Source organism: Kryptolebias marmoratus, linkage group LG2 (genome assembly GCF_001649575.2).
Source record: "Kryptolebias marmoratus isolate JLee-2015 linkage group LG2, ASM164957v2, whole genome shotgun sequence".
NCBI classification, from domain to species: Eukaryota; Metazoa; Chordata; class Actinopteri; order Cyprinodontiformes; family Rivulidae; genus Kryptolebias; species Kryptolebias marmoratus.
In genome coordinates this window covers 7754759-7773270 of record NC_051431.1, presented here as the reverse complement: position 1 = coordinate 7773270, position 18512 = coordinate 7754759, and the positions used below count along the sequence as shown (strand labels likewise).

At 39.6% G+C, this 18512-nt stretch overlaps 3 protein-coding genes across 4 annotated transcripts in view; 1 reads left to right on the top strand and 2 right to left on the bottom strand.

Moving 5' to 3' along the window:
• The window catches only part of slc47a3 (solute carrier family 47 member 3), a 7426-nt gene extending 4355 nt beyond the window's left edge, over positions 1 to 3071 (top strand). The window contains exons 12-17 of one of the 2 annotated variants that reach the window (XM_037979264.1): positions 1164 to 1239; positions 1550 to 1619; positions 1736 to 1868; positions 1949 to 2043; positions 2137 to 2179; positions 2600 to 3071. In XM_037979264.1, coding sequence (XP_037835192.1) covers positions 1164 to 1239; positions 1550 to 1619; positions 1736 to 1868; positions 1949 to 2043; positions 2137 to 2179; positions 2600 to 2811 — 629 coding nt within the window. In that variant the 3' untranslated portion in view covers positions 2812 to 3071. Of the gene's footprint in view, positions 1 to 1163; positions 1240 to 1549; positions 1624 to 1735; positions 1869 to 1948; positions 2044 to 2136; positions 2180 to 2599 lie in introns of those variants that run through there. The other variant, XR_005233978.1, reaches the window with a different exon arrangement.
• On the bottom strand, positions 3044 to 8083 carry LOC108228364 (multidrug and toxin extrusion protein 1). Its single transcript, XM_017403910.3, has 17 exons — positions 7913 to 8083; positions 7036 to 7137; positions 6724 to 6792; positions 6472 to 6620; positions 6013 to 6055; positions 5864 to 5908; positions 5605 to 5702; positions 5417 to 5514; positions 5215 to 5328; positions 5064 to 5131; positions 4398 to 4506; positions 4223 to 4298; positions 4069 to 4138; positions 3843 to 3975; positions 3660 to 3754; positions 3495 to 3572; positions 3044 to 3376 (listed from the first exon to the last, which is right to left on the bottom strand). Exons 1-17 carry the CDS (start codon positions 8018 to 8020, stop codon positions 3071 to 3073), a joined length of 1761 nt encoding a protein of 586 aa, XP_017259399.1. The 5' UTR covers positions 8021 to 8083; the 3' UTR covers positions 3044 to 3070.
• A 1974-nt stretch (positions 8084 to 10057) lies between these two features.
• Positions 10058 to 17528, bottom strand: LOC108228366 (multidrug and toxin extrusion protein 1). Its single transcript, XM_017403913.3, has 17 exons — positions 15800 to 17528; positions 15490 to 15591; positions 15176 to 15244; positions 14918 to 15066; positions 13939 to 13981; positions 13773 to 13817; positions 13554 to 13651; positions 13378 to 13475; positions 13142 to 13255; positions 12966 to 13033; positions 12705 to 12813; positions 11753 to 11828; positions 11589 to 11658; positions 11372 to 11504; positions 11145 to 11239; positions 10890 to 10997; positions 10058 to 10764 (listed from the first exon to the last, which is right to left on the bottom strand). The coding sequence occupies exons 1-17, from the start codon at positions 15965 to 15967 to the stop codon at positions 10480 to 10482; spliced, it is 1830 nt and encodes a 609-aa protein (XP_017259402.2). The 5' UTR covers positions 15968 to 17528; the 3' UTR covers positions 10058 to 10479.
• Positions 17529 to 18512: the final 984 nt, after the last annotated feature.

Sequence of the window (18512 nt, the reverse complement as noted above, 5' to 3'; positions counted from 1 at the left end):
AACAAAGAACGTGGTTAACACTAGGAGCAAGAGTTCAGGTTAGACGCTGAGGCGGAGAATCTAACCCAGTAGGTTTGATGCTCCAGCGAAGATGTGATCACAGCCTGCTGCTTAAATCCTGTGTGGTCTCGTCAGTGGTATGAGGAACACCTGTGGACAATGATTAGTGGCGCCACCCAGAAGGTGGAGCCAAACCCCAGATCCTCACAAAGGGTATGCAAACGCTGAACTAGGAGGCGAACCCAGAATGCAGACTCATATTAAGAAAACTAATTTATTAAAACAAAATAAACAAAAACAAAAAGCTGACGTGGCAGCAAACAGAAACTAAGGTCAAACATAAAACGACAAAGCGAGGCACAAACACACAACACCAGGGAAACAAGAGCAATGATCCAGCGAAGGGTGGGAGAGATGACCGGGTTTTTAAACAGGAGGTGATTGGAAAGTGGGCACAGGTGAAGCAATTATCCAGACTCGAGGCAGGTGTAGATGGGTGTGGCAGGAAGGCAAGCGAGTGACTAGGGAGGAGTGAACGGTGACAGCAAACAAGAACAGGAAAAACTAAACTGAAACAATAATTCAAACAGAAACAAGATAATAAGAAAAACAACAAACCCAAACACAAAAACCCAAATCCTCACAGCTAAAGGATAGCTAAAAGCTAAATGTAGTATCAAAATGCTAGCTACACGTAGCAATATGGTGGCTAAAAACTAAAAGTAGCATAAGAAGACCCAAACAGAGCAAATACTCTGAAGCAGATTACAAAGAAAATAATGTTTTAAAAGGAACTGAAGATGTCTCAGTGTAAGTCTACGAGGAAAATATTTGCAAAGTGAAATATTTTGACAAGTATAAAACTTAAAGAGAACAAAAGTCACAGGACCCATCTGCTGAGTGAGCTGAATGCTTTGACATATAAATGACGAAAGTAGCACAAAGTATGCAGGAAATGTGCGGGAAAATAAAAAACAGGAAAACAACGGTATGAAAGTTAAATCAGCGCGAACACAAAAAGTAAAAAGTCTCCCTTTCTCTTTTTCATTTATTTGTTAAATCCCATTTAGAAAATCTGAGGACGACAGCAGCTGTTCTGTGTGACAAAATCAGACATGTTGTTATATAAAATACTGCCTTAAATCTATTGCTTTTTACCTCAGGATCAGTGTCTATTTGCTTGGCAGTTCTCATTGGGAGCCTGAAGGACCACATCTCTTACGTTTTTACGTATGATGAGTAAGTACGTGCTTAAACATTAATCTCAGCTGTTGTTACTGTGCAGAAAAAACTTTCCAGGGTCTGGCCTCAGAGAGATGATTCACTTTCAGATGACCTTTGACCATTATATAAGTCACTGTATTCGCAGAAACCTGTGAACTTGCATATTCTTTTACACTTTAACTTTAAAGGTTTATATAAGCAGCACCTTTACTGTACATTATGTAATAATCTGCCAAAGACAATAAAGTGCTCAAAGAAAACACCCAAAATGTTTCATGTTTTTCCATTTTCTTTGCAAATCCTAACAACATATTTCTTCTTTCAGACAAATCAGGGAAAGAGTTTCTGATGTTATATCTTTTTACGCTCCATTTATCCTCCTGGACGCCATGTCTGTAGGTAACTTCGTCTTTTAATGTGAACATCAGTGATCACAGTTACATTTTACGAGGTTTCTTTCTTCTTTTTCATGGCAAATAAAAGCACATCTTTTTTCTTTGTGCGTGACTAGGTCGCCTCTGGTAGCATCATCAGAGGAGCAGGGAAACAGAAGGTTGGTGCAATTTGCAACATTGTGGGATATTATGGGATTGGTTTTCCTCTCGGAGTGCCGCTGATGTTTGCAGCAAAGTTAGGAATCAAAGGTAAAGTTTCCAGCTGTTAGATTAAAAGATAGATCCTAAAACGTCTGAGCAAAATGAGTAAGATTTGTTTTTTTCTCCAGGTCTGTGGACTGGATTGTTTACTTGTGTATCACTGCAGTGTGCGTTCCTCATTTTTTATCTGGTCAGAATGAACTGGAAGACAGCGACAGTCGAGGTGAGTGTTCAGACTTAAACGTCCTCAATCTAAAATGACAAGACGGGACTTTTTTTTTAGTTTTGAGGACTCACGTACGTTTTTTTCCTCCAGGCTCAGATCAGAGCAGGCGTGCACGAGAGCTCAAACGACACAAGTAAGACAGACTAAAGGTTTTCTTACAATAACTAGGTTAATAAAGGATTCATTCATGCTTAGTATTTGTGCTAGAGGGAAACAATAGTTACTACAAGTTTTATAAACCCTCCTCAAACTGAAGAGAGGAAGAGAAGCCCTTGTATGTTCGGGTCCATTTGACCTGAAGGCCACGGGAGGGTTAAAACAGATAAAAATCAGAGAATTGACAGCAGCGCCACCTGAGCACTTACTGGTTTAGACATATTAAACAAGTCAGAGTTTACAAAGAAACTTTTATTTCAAATTACTGATAATGTCGAAAACTAATAAAGAAAATGATCAAAGCACATGAGATTATCTGAAATTTTTTCAAAAGAATATCAGCTATTCCTTTTACAGTCTCTAAACAAGGCTTTTTTTGTTTGTTTTATATGACTAGGTCCCCAACTTGAGGGTGCAGAGAACTCACTGGGTCAAACAGACGTCATTGACCTGGTTGAAGCTCAGGAGGGACCTGCAGCTAAAACACTAGAAGTCAAGCTCTCCCATAGGACTCTGGTTCTGAGAAGAGGTCTGGCTCTGGCCGTCATGCTGTCAATCTTGGCTATTGGAATCATGATAAACCTGTTGGTCACAAACTTGGTTACATGACTGTGAGCAAAGCCCACTGAAGTCAGGGGGCGGATTCTTTCACAACCAGTGCTAATGCTGGCCCTGCAGGACGAAGCAGGACAGAGACGGGTACATGTTCAGATGAGCAGGAGGACAAATAGTTCATAATCAGTAATGTAATATCTGCACTTCGGAACTTCAAAATGTTCCTTCGACTATCCCCGTGTGCAACTGTGCCGCCACATATTGCCAAAGAGCTAAAGAACGGAAGTAAAACAATAAACAGGAGCTTTACGGTTTACTCTGACTCTTCATTTGGGACCAGTACAGTGAAGAAAACTGTCTCAGGAGTATATGTTGCATTGAGCCAGTCCGTAGTATAGTTGCTCTCTGCAGGATGGCTCTCGGGCAAGGGGACGAGGAAGTGCACGATTGCTCCGACAGCAAGAAGAGCAACGGCTGCAAACATAGTGAGGCCTCGCCTGATGATCAGCTGGGTGGTGGACAGGCGGTTGTCTTTCAGCTGCTGGACCACATGTCCTCCCTCCCCCTCAGTATTTCCATCCTGGCACTGTGTACTGACAGACATGTAGCCGTCCACTGGCTGTGTGAAAGCATCACAATCCCCATCAGCTTATTTCTATTAGATTACAGGCTAACCTTGCAAACAAATGTGTCCAAATAAAGTCCCGAACATAAATTGAGTTTAGCTGCATGCTTACTTTCTCACTGCGGGCCGTCTGGTCAGCTGTCCCCTCAGAGTCTGACACGTGAGTGGTTCTCTGTGCTCGTTTTACAGCCTGCAAGAAAGCAGACAGGAAAGACCCAGATCCGTGAACTTCAGTCCAAAACAACTCCTCGCATGATCCTGATTTGTTATACATCACCTCCTCTGCCACTTTTTCCCAGTTCAGCCTGAAGATAACAGTGATGTAGAAGGTGGATTGTAAAATGACACAGACCAGCAGGCCCACCCAAAAACCTTCAGCAAAAAAATGAGAACTTGATTACATGAAAAGCAGGCTGCACTTTGAAAAATTTCAAAATAATAATCATCAGTTCTTAAATACCTAAAACTCTCAGTTTTGCAACAAACATCAAAGTGACGCTCAGTGAAAGCCCTATGCAGTAATATCCAATAAAATTAGCAACCGCTGGGATCTTCTGTTTGCCTGCACCCAGGAAGATGCCCGTGCACACACACTGGAGGAAAAAGAAGTACACTTTAACTCACTGACAGCCATTTGGAAATTTATCAGCATAATAAAAACTGTAAACTGTAAACTGTAAACTCACCACAAGCCCATCAAAGAACTGAAGGAAACAATAAGCATTCATCAGATGTGAGACCAGACCTATGATCCTTCTGCAAATAAGGGTTTATCGTTACAGTTTTTCATTTCAGAAAAGTATTAGTGACTAAACTGTGACTACGACTGCTCAGACTCACTCGTCGGAAGTGAAGATGGAGCCGATCACTGTTTTAGTAGAACCAAGGACGAGACCTTCAACGACCGCAAAGGTAACTGGAAAAAAAAAAAAAAAAAAGGGATGAGAGTTCTATCAAACAGCAGAGCCACTGCAAATAATCAAAATGATTTTTTTTTTACAATTTTTTAACTGACCTGCAAGACCGAGCGACACCTTGCTGGTGAGGATTGCCCTGGCGCTGTCTCCGGCACCGAGAGCGTTCCCAACTCGAGCGCATGCTGCCGCTTGGATCCCGAGTGGGAACTGTGGATTTAGAATAGTGAAAGGGATAGTCTGGTCATCTCTGAACTGATGTTCTGTCAAATAGTTGTCAGTAGTTAGTGCCTTATCAGCAGTAACATCAGTCATGGAGCACAGAGTGCGGAGAAATGGGCAGAAGGCATTTTTGGTTGACACCGTTTGTTTAGTTTAAAGTCCAACAGTTTATATGCAGCAACATTCGCTTTGTAACACGGACACCTAGTGATTGAGAAAACAGCAACAAACTAAACAAATTGAAGCAGTGTAGAAAATAAATGTTAGTTAATGCAGCACTCTGTTACTCCTTTGTGTCATTTTTGAGAAAAGTTGTTTTATAAGCCTGAAAAACAACATAAAGCTATAAGCCTAGTGTGAATGAAGACTTCTGCCCTTTTCTCCATACTTTCTGCTCTATGTTACAGCTGATACAGAACTATTGATAACTATTTGACAGAGTATTACTTCATGAATGTTCAGACTTTCCCTTTTCAGGAAAACATAAAACCAAATTGAGACCAAACTCAAAGTGATCAGTTCTAAAATGCAGTTCAGCTCAGTACCATGTAGGTGATGAAGGTCACCATGATCACAGCATGCTGGGCTGCAAGCTCATCTTCACTCAGCATTCCTGAATAGTATAGACAAGGAGTCATAAAAGCCGTGTCTCAAATGCTTTTTTTCTTAATAAACAGATTGTATAAATACGATTACCTGCAAAAAATCCCCCAAACTCATAAACCCACCACTCAAAACACTTCATTAATGTACTGGGAATTGCCAGCTTCATGTAGGAGCCCCACTCCTGAAGTGATTCTACAGACCAGCCTGCAGGGGGAGGAAGACACCCGTTTATGTATTTCTGAGAAGCTGGGGGGGAAAAGAAGCTCATCATGAAACCACAACTGTCCCTCACCTCCCCATGTTGTTACATGGAGCTTCTTCCACCGAATGTAAGCAAACAGAAAAGCACATATGTAAATCTGAGACAGAGCGTTTGCTGCTGCAGAGCCACTGCAAAGCACAAGAGCGAGGCGCTAAAGTTGACTTTTACCGTTTAATTAAAACCTGAAATGACAAACTAAGGTACGTGAGCATGCATACCCAACTCCCAGATCCAGCCAGTAAAGGAAGATGTAGTTGGTGAGCCCATTTGCGAGGTTTGCCAAAGCAGCGCTGTACATTTGTGGCAAAATTATACCCTGAATATACAAACACAAGAAAATGTGATTAAAATTAAAGGTATTTTTTATATAAAATTCCACAAAAACTAAGAAAGATTTACAGTGCTTCAGTACACAAATATGTGATAATTCAGAATCAAAACAGAGGACCATGTTTCAGATTTAGAGCACAAACTCACCTGATTCTGCAGATAAGACACCTGAAGATGATGCAGAAAGATAGCCTACAGAGTGATCATTTTTAGTCGTTTTTTTTTAACAGCTCATAACAAAGTATTAACTCCAAATGTGTAATGTGAGGAGGACCGTGAGATAAAAAGGGACTTACAGGCACTGCAGGGAGGAAGGCTGTAATATAAAGCTGGGCAATTCTGAAAACAAAAGGCTGTAAATGAGATCCAGCAGTGGGCAGTTTCAGAAACAAAACGATCTTAAACAATTTAACTAAAAGCTTAAGAAGTTTTCACTTCAGGTAAAAATATAACCTAGTAAGAGTTAAATTAGTTTTTCATGTTACACTCAATGGTGATTAGACAAATAGGATGACTTATTGACTTAAAGGCCTTATTTATACAAGTTTTATTACAAAAATAGGTTTCTGAAGTGTATTTTTTGACCCAGGACATGAAAAAAAGGTCATTTTTGATAGAAGAATGACTGTAAGAGCTGGTTTTAGTTACTGCTTCAGAAAAAAAAAACTTATGTTTTGACAAGAAGAACTTTAAAATTTTCCTCCACTTCTGCTAGTTGTTGTAGTTATATTGTTGTGGCGTATTTACTGCTTTACCTGGCAACCTCGGGGTCCTGGCCCAGACACAACAGGATGGCCTGGGCGTTGATGAGGAGCCCCCAGCACGGCAGACAGAACAACATGAGGATGATGATGCTCCGCTGAAGGATCACTCCCACCTGCCGCAGGTTCTTACCACCGAACGTCTGTTAATACGGTGCACATTTTGAACAGAGAATAAAGGATAAACATTTGGTTTCAATAACAAAAATTGTTTAATAAATAATTATATAAAACTGACTTCCCGACCTGAGATACTAAAGTATCACACGCCAGTCCCAGACCATATCCAGTCGCTGCAGTGGTAACATTAATGGTCTGAAATGAAAACACTGCTGTAAGCTTTGTTTTTCCCCCACTTGATAGCAAAAACACTTATTAATCAGAATAGAATAGAATAACTTATTCACAGCTAACTGGGACTGAACTGTCTTGTTGAGTTGAGAAATGTGTCATTTTTCCTCCACAAGCTGCTGGGAAACATCATCTTCATCCCCCCTCCCCCCATTTCCTCAAATTAGCCTCCACGAGTGTATGCGGCGCACACAGTTGTCAACTTACAGCAGAAGCTATTCCGTAGCCAGCCATCACTTCATTTCCCAGACGCCCACAGAACATTGTCACCACAAACGGAAGGAGATAATTGAGGATTCGAGACAGCAGCTAGAAAGACAAACAACAGGGCTGCAGGTCAAGCAGCTACAGGCTGGTGGGGGATTTTTCAGTAAACACAAGCTCCGTTTATGGGTGTGAATGCTGGTTCAGCATCAACACTGCTGTTTTCCTGATTATTGTTGCTTCTGTATGTTTTTTTTTTCTTCCTGTTTTGCAATTAAAATACAACTGTACACTTTGTGTCATTTTAACCATTCATATATCAAAATGTTCACCTCAGTCAAGATAAGTGAAAAATGACTTAGTTTTTGCAATTTTTATACTTTCTAAATTATATAATATTCATTATAAAAATACACTGAGATCTTTGCAAGTCTTTCAAAATCATTCAGCATACACTATATGCTCTATTTTAGTCTTTTTATGGTAATTGTAGCTTTCGGCTATTGTTTTGCTACATTTAGCTTTAAGCTACTGTTTCTGCTGATCTTTTGTCCTGCTTGCTTCAACAGTTCAGTTCACAAGTCATTGTTCAACAAAGACAGCAAAGACATTCCACACTCAGCATCCACGCTGCATATTTTTTCTTTGCAGAAAATCCCATCTTTGCCCTGAAAAATTAGTTTTTACTCTGCTTTAACTGTAGCAGGTTATGGATACAGTCCAGCAACTAAAAACTGCCAAAGTGTGAAGGTTATGGATTTTTCTGTTGGCACTGGCAAAGAAAGACTGTCATCAATCTTCTCTTGAAACCAGCATCTATTGAAATCACAGTCCACACTGTCTCTTATAGATAGAACATTTAAACAGTGCCAGTTCTTACCAGAGGTCCTGTCATCCTCAGGATGTGGTACAGTTCCTCTCTGTGGGCCACAGGAACCCTGTGGTGCACCCAACTGCAGAAAAAAAGCTTGTCACTGGACACCTCCATGTCTAAAGTGTAGCTCCTTCCACTAATGTGTCTCACTTCTCTCCTGCATTGTTGTTTTCTGGATGCTGCCAGGGCTGGAACTCCTGCTGCGGCCACAGCTTCCCTGGAGGTAAGCCAGGGCTGGCTGAAACAACAGAGATAGAGATACAAAGACAGGAAAACATGCCGCAATCACAACCAAGATCAACACGGGGGACTTGAAAGGGAAAATGTTCTGATCTGAATGATGAAACACGTAAAAAGACAATGAACCACCTCTAGCTCGGGTCTGTGGGGAAAATTTTCCAACAATAATAAGATTTTTATCCCTTCAAAGAGGAAACATTTACAGAATGGCTGTTCAAAATATTAACAGTGTTGGAGACAATATGAATTTAACCATTTCAAGCTTTTCCCAGATTGCTGAAGTTGCATAAATCTGTAGTAAGATGAGATCATCCTTTGAGTGAATGATATAAAAGTTAGTTTGATAAAATCCAAATTCCTCCTCCAAGACGTTCCTTATGATGTTTATTTTTTTCTATGTCCTTTTGCTATTTCTGCACACTTTATGCTACCTTTTAGCTATTCATATATCAGACCAGCTATGACTTTGGTTCATAACTTTTATACTTTTCAAAATATTTAAGTTTATTTTAAAAAATATTCTTCAATAGAAATATGTTGAGATTTAATCACTTCATAAAAACCGTTCTCTGAAAACATCTTCAGCACATTTGTCCCATTTTAGTCTTTTTAAGCTACTTTTAGATTTTAATTAACATTCTGCTGCTTCAGTTTTTTAGCTAGTCTATTGCTGTTGTTAATGTTTAGTTTTTAGTTGCCATTCTGCTACTCTTAGCCAGCCTTTTGCTACTTTTAGCTACAGTTTTGCAACTTTTAGCTTTAAGCTAGCTTTTGCTACATTTAGCTAACCTTTTGCTACTTTTAGCTACTGTTTTGCTACTTTTAAGTAGCAATTTGCTACTTTTAGATTTCCGCTAGTGTTTTGCTATTTTTGGCTTTAACTAGCGTTTTGCTTCTGCTAGCTTTCAGCTAGTCTATTGTTTTGCTTCTTTTAGCTTACTTAGTCTCAGTTTCCTCAGAAAACCTCAGCAGTCATTCAGCTGTCAGCATTAGCACTGCCTTTTTGCAGAAAAGGCCGTTTTTCTAGTTTTGTTGCTTTTTTTTTTTGCTTTAACTTTGTAATTCCTGCCATGACCTTCAGGTTTCCTCAGCTGCCTTTGTTTCTAGCTTCACATTCTAACACCTGCTCAATATTCCTGATCAGCTCTGCTGTCTTCAGTCACCTCCCTCAGTAAAGATCTTTTTGGTTCTCACAGCCAGTTGTCACATCACCTGTTTTACTCATACTGTGTCATCCTGTATTGCCTCTCCCTCTTCCGCTTCCATTTTTTGTTTTTCTCTGATTTTGGTACCTTTGGACTCCCTCGGACTTCCTTTGCCTGTCTGCTGCCTCTAACATGCATGCATTTGGGTCTCTCCATTATCCTTCAAAGCACAACATAATTATCCAAATGCTTCCTGTCAAGGGCCTAAATCTTTAAGATTCTGTTTTCTGATAAGTGTGACAAACACAAAAAACATATGAATCCATACTAAAAGAACACAACATTTTACTGATTAAAACAGAACACATATCCACATTTAAACAGATGTATGTGTTTTATTTATTTTCTTTGTTCTGGCTCGGCTGGTTATCGCTGTTGCTTCACAGAGAGAAGATGGTGGGTTCAAATCCCAGATGGGATCTGTCTGTGCGGAGTTTGCATGTTCTCCTTGTGTATGTGTTGGCTTTCTACCACAGTCCATAAGCATGCGTTTTAGACTAAATGGCAATTGACCCTAGGATTGAACGTGTTGTTTGCTTGTGTTGATCCTGTGATGGATGTACCCAGGATGTACCCACCCTCTCACTCATTGACTGCCAGAGATTGGCACTAGCCTGAACAGGAAAAGCAGGTATAGTAATTAAAAGAATGAAAAGAAAGACACATTTTCACGTAGTTAGGATCATATAACTACGTATGCTGCTAGTCTTGGTCAGGTTTCTCTTGAAAAAGAGATTTTTAATCTCAATGAGACATGCCTGGTTATATAAGGGTTACATACATACAGTACATATAGTATAATTATCAATATTCTGTTACAGTTTGTCATATCCATGATGCAAATTCCTGCAGTGGACTGTTGATTTGTTCAAGATGTGATTCTAATCATCGCCCAGTGATATTTGAGATTGTGAAACAAATCTTTAACTAAATGAGATAAAGTATACATAAAAAAATGAATGGATGATACAATGTCGTTTCAGTTTCTAAATGAACAAATGTTAAGCTAAATATTTGACGCAAAGAGATTTGCAGCAGTTAAGCCCTTTGCCACACATGGGGAGTGAATCCATAAAAGGGTTTCACCAGGCTGACTGTAAGTCAGGGTATTTCACAGGATTGTCTCTTCTATTCTGCAGAGGAAAGAAACTGATGAGGAGCAACGGTTGTATTGATCCAGTCCAGGGTGAAGTTGGCCTTTACAGAGTGGGTCTCTGGCAAGGGGACAAGGAAGTGCACTCCTGCTCCGACAGCCAGAAGAGCCACGGCTGCAAACATGGTGAGTCCTCGTCTGATGATCAGCTGGGTGGTGGAGAGGTGGACAGTTTTCTGCTGCTGGATCGCATGTCCACCCTTTGTCTCACTGTCTACGTCCTCCTGCTCGGTCTTCACAGATGTGTAACCATCCAATGACTTGAGGAAAAAAAAAACAATTTAATGATGTGAAGCCAGATGAAGAGGAATTGAAAGTAAGTAGCTGTAAAAAAAATATGATTCTGAACATTTGCCTAAAAAGAAATTATTAACAGGACGCTTACATTCCCATTGGTTGTGTTGTGGCCATCAGTGATGTTACCCACTTGGTCTGAAAGGACATCTGTACCTAATAACATCACGTGAGACTTTTTCTTTGCTCGTTTCACAGCCTGGGAGTAAAAACCAAATCAAAATGCAACAGTCAATCTGTTGTTGTTTCTGCAACCTGATGCTTTAAACAGAAATGAACAAATGTCTGTAACATGTGCAGAGGAAGCCAAGTATGAAATGAATTTTTTGAACGACCCTTAGCATACCTCCTCTGTAATTTGTTTCCAGTTCAGCCGAAAGATAACAATAATATAAAAGGTGGACTGCAAGACAACACAAATGAACAGCCCGAGCCAAAAACCTGCAGAGAAAAGACAAACGAGTCTGTTAAAAAAACTACATGCATCGCTTGTTACAAATTTTCTTTGAGCAAAAGCTCATTTGTCTTCAAAGCCTATGAGAACAGCAACATATGTTTTCTTTAAATAGTTACCTAAAATTCTCAGTTTTGCAACAAACATTAAAGTGATGCTCAGTGGAAGCCCTATGCAGTAGTAGCCAATGAGATTGGCCACAGCTGGGATCTTCTGTTTGCCTGTGCCCAAGAAGATTCCTGTGCACACACACTGAAATGGAGAGAAACACTCGCTTTGGCATCATTGACGGCACCGTGTGTTTATTCTGTACACAACACAGGCTGGTAGACTCACCACGAGACCATCAAAAAGCTGAAGGAAACAGTAAACATTCATCAGGTTTGACACTATTTCTGCGATTTTTCTGGAAAAAAAAACCAGGAGCGCATTTAGGATTTCCTTGCTTTCTTCAGGAGGATTTCTGTTACTGAAACCTGAGAGCAACTGTTCCGACTCACTCATCAGAAGTGAAGATGAACCCGATCACGTGTTTAGTGCAGCCAAGCACAAGGCCTTCAACAGCAGAAAAGGTTACTGGAAAAGCAGAGGTGAGAAATCTGTCAAACAGTACAAGTTTTCAAAGAAATTAAGGCCTAATTTTAGAGGGGTAGTTTGGTCACTTTTTCAGTGATGTTCTGTGTAACAGTATTTAGTAGTTAGTACCTTATTAGCCATGACATCAGTTATAGAGCACAAAGCGTGGAGAAAAGGGCAGAAATCTTTATCCAGGCTAGGATAAGGGTTAGCCAAATGACGGCCTGTTTTTTATCGCTTTCAGGCTTATTAAACAACAATAAACCTTTATACTTTTGCATGTCATGTTTGTCTCACAGGTGTCAAACTCCATTCCTCGGGGATGGCTCTCATGTGTGTTTTAGATGTGTGCTTGCTTTAAAACACCTGGTTTAAATGGATGACTTGGGTACATGCTCCTGGAGAACTTGATGATTTGGTGAATCAGGTGTGTTGGAGCAGAAAAACCTAAAACCTCCGGGACAGTGGCCATCGAGGCCTGGAGTTTGACACCCCTGATCGCTGTTTTTTGCAACCAAAAAGATGTCCGTGTCACATCACCAACACAACGCTGCTGGATTGAGAAAACAGCAAAAAACTAAACAAATAGTGTCATGCAAATGTGTAGAAGTTTAATACTCACTAATGTAGCATTTTTTTCACACCGGTACATTGTTTCGCAAAAGAGTTGTTTTAAAAGGCTAAAAAACAAAAAAACAAAACAGGATTTCGTTTGGATAGTCATTTGTTTAGCCAGAGGAAGACTTTTGTCCTTTTCTCCACAGTTTGTGCTTTGTGACTGATGTCACATTAACATAACTACTGATAACTATTTCACAGCACATTACTTCAAAAATGACCAGACTGTCTCTTTAAATCTTTAAATTTGTCACTGACCTGAAATGGTTAGTGACATCTTGCTGGTGAGAAGTGCCTTGGCAGTGTCTCCTGCACCGAGAGCGTTCCCCACTCGAGCACACGCTGCGGCCTGAATCCCATTAGGAAACTGCAGATTCCAAATTATGAAAGAGAAAATGCAAATGCACAAAAGATTGAGAACAACTGCAGTTTATGAAAATTACTTTTTAATCTAAATCTGAAACTTTGCCCTGAAGATATATCTGTGCAGTACTTTGACAAGCAGTCAAAAACTGATACCATGTAGACGATGAAAGCCACCATTATCACAGCATGCTGGGCTGCAAGCTCATCCTCACTCATCATTCCTGATTGTTACAAAGAAGAAATTAGAGGGAGGCGGCATTCATCACTGTTTTAATAGTGGCATATTATTGCCCACATATTAAATTGATGAAAGCTAATCTGACGATTACCTGCAAAGAATCCCCCAAACTCATAAAGCCACCACTCAAAACAAATCATTAACGTGCTGGGGATGGCCAGCTTCATGTAGGAGCCCCAGTCCTGCAGTGATTCCACAGACCAGCCTGCAGGGGGAGGGAGACACTCACTTGTGCAGAATGAATTTTTGTAAAGGATGAAGAGATTCTTTTTTTTTTTTTTTTTTTTTTTGCCAGTGCAGCGAGACAAAGAACATCAACCCCCTCACCTTCCCATGTTGTTGCATGGAGCTTCTTCCACCAAATGTAGGCAAAAAGAAAACCGCAGATGTAAAACTGAGACAGAGTGTGTGCTGCTGCAGAACCACTGTAAAACAAGCCCGTCACAGTCAGAATGACATCACCGGGTACACATATTTTACCGATATTTGAAAGGTGCACCTACCCAACACCCAGATCCAGCACATAAAGTAAGATGTAATTTGTCAGAACGTTTGCTACGTTTGCCAAAGCAGCAGTGTACATCTGTGGGAGGATTATTCCCTAAGAACAGAAAGATGACGACATAAGAACAATGTGCTCGTTCTGAAGTGCAATTAAATCAATTAAAGCAGCAAAGTTATAGTCTATGTTACAAGAGTATGAGAACAGGATGTTAGCTCACCTGGTTCTGCAGATAGCAGACCAGAAGGTTATGAAGAAACAAGACCTACAAGACAAAAATATATTAAAATGTGTTGCCATGAAAATTGTGGTAAAATTGGACTTGATACACTTCAAAATCTTGTGAAGTCGCACAAAAAAAGGAGAAGGAAAAAGTGACAACTCACTGGTACTGCAGGAAGGTAGGCTGTAATATACAGCTGGGCTATTCTAAACAGAGAAAAATTTATTTAGATCCAATTTAAAAAAACAAATAAGATCACTGTTTTCGGTAAAATCCACTGTTCAGTAACATGTTGGGCTAATTTATTTGCATTTGTTCCTCAAGAAAGTGGCAAGGAGATGTATTGTTCAAAGATCTGTGGCAGGAACAAACTGTTGTCACCGGGAGTGATTTTTTTTTTTGTCTGTACTTTTAATAAAATACCTCATGAACCACAGGATGGATTTGAATATAACTCTCAGAAAGTAATCGATTGATATACACCCACAAATGATTAATTTTTGGAGTCACCCTAATTCAAGATGGCCCTCATGACCAACAGACTTTAAGAAACACAAACAGCTACAATTTGGTGTGATAGTATCTGAGCACAATCCCCGATATATACTCTGAGTGCTACACATTGTGCAAAACTTTGATATTACTTGTTGAAGTGAACTCTGTCTGTCTGTTAGCAAAATATCCGACAAACCACTGTACAAATTTGAATCAAATTCTCAGAAAGTAATCATTAGGTGTACATTTTTTTATTAACTTTAGGAGTTTTCCCCATTTAAAGATGGTCTCCACAGCTAATGAACCTTAGCCAATAAAAAACAGCTATAATTTAGTCATATTTAAAGACATTGAGCTCAAATTTGGCGTGGTAGGAGCACGTACTCCAAGCACTAACAACTCTCACAAGATCTTGCAATATTGCATGACATTGTGCATAACGTCATTTACAAGGTTTAACTCGGTTTCCTTTCATCGTGAGATGATCTTAGTTGAAAACACTAATATAAAAGGTGCCAGGTGGTATGTATTCCTTTAACAAATGATGAGCCTTGAATTTATTATTGGCGGAGCTGCAGCTGAGACAATACATTGCTCTGATTCATTGCAGAGATGCTGAGTTTTACGTATACGTTTTGCTGCTTTACCTGGCAACCTCGGGGTCCTGGCCCAGACACAACAGGATGGCCTGAGCGTTGATGAGGAGCCCCCAGCACGGCAGACAGAACAACATGAGGACGATGATGCCCCTCTGGAGGATCACTCCCACCTGCAGCAGGTTCTTACCACCGAACGTCTGCACAGCATCACACAGACGGTGTCAATCATTCAGCGAAGGTTAGGAATGAACAGTTGGGGTATGAAAAAAAATTAACACAAAGCAAATAGTTGTGAGTTTTCCAAACCTGAGACACCAAAGTATCACAAGCCAGACCCAAACCGAATCCTGTTGCTGTTGTGGTAATATTAAGGGTCTAAAATGAATTAAAAACAAACTTGAATTAATCTCATATGCTCTTGAGGACTCTGATGTAACCAATATTTCCACAGATCATGGCAGAGTTTGTTGATTAAAACATCTGATTTGTGAAAGAAAACACTGCATTGGTTGGTTTAAATTAATGGTTGTTTTAATTTTCTTCTGCTTGATATTATATAAAAAAAAATACATCTCTGTTGTTTTCTAATGGGACACTTTGAAGGTGTGGGAGGCACTTACAGCAGAAGCTAGCCCGTAGCCAGCCAACACATCATTTCCCAGGCGCCCACAGAATATTGTAATGATGAATGGAAGCAAGAATCGAAGGATTCGGGAGAGCAGCTAGGTGACAGGCAAAGTGACATATTATTGTTTTCATATTTGAATGGCTGTCATTTTGCCGGAGCTATAACCCTGTCAAAGAAACTTAAGAACATCAGTTTATATAACTGACCTCAGTCAAAACACTCATCCACGTACACTGTATGAACCAACCTAGTAACAAAGGGAACTGGGACAGAAAAGGATATGTAGAATTACTAGTTTTTACCAGAGGTCCTGTCATCCTCAGGATGTGGTAAAGTTCGTCTCTGTGGGTGATGGGAATCCAATTGCGTATCCATTTGCAGCAGAAAAGCTTGTCGCTGGGCCCCTTCATGTCTGCAGCACCAGATGTTAATGCGGGCTTTTCCAGTGAAGCATCCATCCTGTCTGTCATGCTCTGAAGACAGCTGTCACCACCGTTGTGTGAGGTCTTTCAACATCTTGGCAAAAAGTTACTCATTAATTAACTCAAGGTCAGTTTATCATTTTGTATCTCAGGTTTGACAAAAGCAGAACTAAGACAAGAGAACTTGTCTAATCTATTCAGAAAAAATATTTAGAATGTGACTTGAAGTTAACTGGACCTTTTAATTGATTTTTGCATTACATTGCCATGAGCGTGATTAAACGGCAAATAGTTGCTACTGTTAGAAGAATACTAAATAGCCATAACTTGCCCTCTCTTTACCTCTGTTGTCACAGATAATATGTGAACAGGCAGAAGATGTAAAGTCATAAATATTCATGTAAACCTTGTGCATTTTAATGGCTACACCAGTTTACTTTGAAGAAGGTGAATCATTCCAGTGAATCTCCATCACTTCAGGCAGACGTGTTCATTAAAGTGTTTGGGAATATAAAACATTAACATGTCAGATGGTTCAGAGTCCCTCGAGAGAGAGGGCTGAAGTTAACCAGTCAGTTTGTTGGCAACATCCAAAATGAGATGCAATCCTGTGCCGTTATCAGGCAAAGGGGGGAAAAAAAATTCTACCAGCCATCTGTGAGTGAGTGATAGCATATATCACAGCATGTATGCCTCCTGTTGCACTGATGGAAAACATATTTTCACACTAGAGTTGTACCACCTCAAAATATGGAGCCAAAATCTGTGCATTCACTTATACAAATTATAATCTAATGGAAGATTTTCTGCAAAGTTTTACACAAGAGAGCGGTGTCAGACATTGCAAATCATATTTACAGGGAAGTTTTCCCAAGAGATGGAGCCATCTAACGAATAATGTCAAAATGCTCTGGACTCAAAGCACGTAACAGTGTTTATCTTTCACTGTTTCACTCATTGGCTTAGAATTAGGAAGAATAATGTGGTTTGGTGTTTTGCCTGGAGACGCAACATCATTCTGTGTGGAGGCAACATGCAAATAAATCACTGGGGCTAACCGATATTCACTGTGCATGACTTCAGATTATACGTATAAACATACTTTGTAACTGTACTGAGTGGGGAAAAAAAGTATCTGTTTTGTTTATCTCACCATGTCAGAAAATGTCAGTGAATTCTTCCAGAGAAATGTGCCTTTAATGACAAACAAGCATGAGCAAAACATGGTGTTGCTGCTCATTCTGCATGTTCAAATTAAGGCTTTCAGTCTCAGTCTGAGAGGCACTGAGCTCCCTTTAGTGTGACAACACAAAGCCCTTTGGGGTTTTATGCTGGCTAAATCAATCCAGCTGCTAGAATAAGATGTGTGCCAGTGATTTGTATCTGTCACTTATTATTTTCCCTAATACTGCCTTGGCCTTTGTGTTTGTTGAGTCTATTGAATGAAGCATCATATCTCTGCTTCCTTATTCCTGCCTCTGGCCTGTATCAACTTCTTTACCTTCTGCTCTTCTCTTTCACTTGTCTCTGTCCATTGATATCTTTTATATTTTTAAACACTTTTTTTTTTCTTGCTAAATACTTATTGGTCATTTTGTCTTGATTTGGCATATTGTTCTGTTATGCTTTCTGAGATTTCAAAACCTGTTACTGAAAACTAAATGAGAAGGGATGGATATCACCTGTAGCTAACTTTACAATGAAGCACTACTTTACTTTACTGCAAAATTAAACCTAATTACATTACATTGTTTTGAGCAAAGGGACAAATCTTAGTTTGACAATCTTTTTCCATAAAATACATAAAATAGTTCAGCAGAATGCACAACAGGCTTAGAAAGACAACTCAATTAAACTAATGACATCCAAAATCACAATCAGTTAATTTCTGGTGATTATATATATTATTATATAGTAGTTATTTCTGTGAGTCAAACTCCTTAATTATCAGTTTGTTTTAATCAGTGGGATGACAGATGTGAGGGAGAAGTCTGTTTTGTCACACTGGGATCTAACAGTTTGTATAAAAGTATCATGGCACTTAAGAAGTATATTTTTTTTAAGATTTAAACAAAAAAAGAGTATTTGTTAGATTTTAAGCTGTAAATGTTCCGTGTTCGTTTTGTTTCCCTAATCAACACATGATTGAGGCTAATATTGAGGCTAAGTTTCTAAACCAAACGTGGACCAACGGCAGCTAACCCCTCCTTTTCCCCCACCACAGTTAGTCCATTATGTTCTGTTAAATATTGATGACTTTGGACTTTGGTTAGAGATGGATGTGAAAGATTCGAGCTCTGCTATAAGGAGACACGGCCTGTCACATCTGATGTAGATCTGAGCTCTGATGTGTAGCTCTTGAATCTGACCCTCACATCCTGGGGGCGTTTAAGATAATTGCTTTCTCAAATTTAATTTGCAGATTTTATTTTCTTTAAAGTAAACTTCTCTGGTGGGTTTCCAGGGTTTTTGTAATGACCCCAAATTGAATTTAGAGGCTGTATTGCAGATTTATAATGCAGGATTTGGTTTCTTACGCATGTACAAACCCCTTTCAAACACGCTTTGCGTGTGCACAAAACTAGTCAGGAGA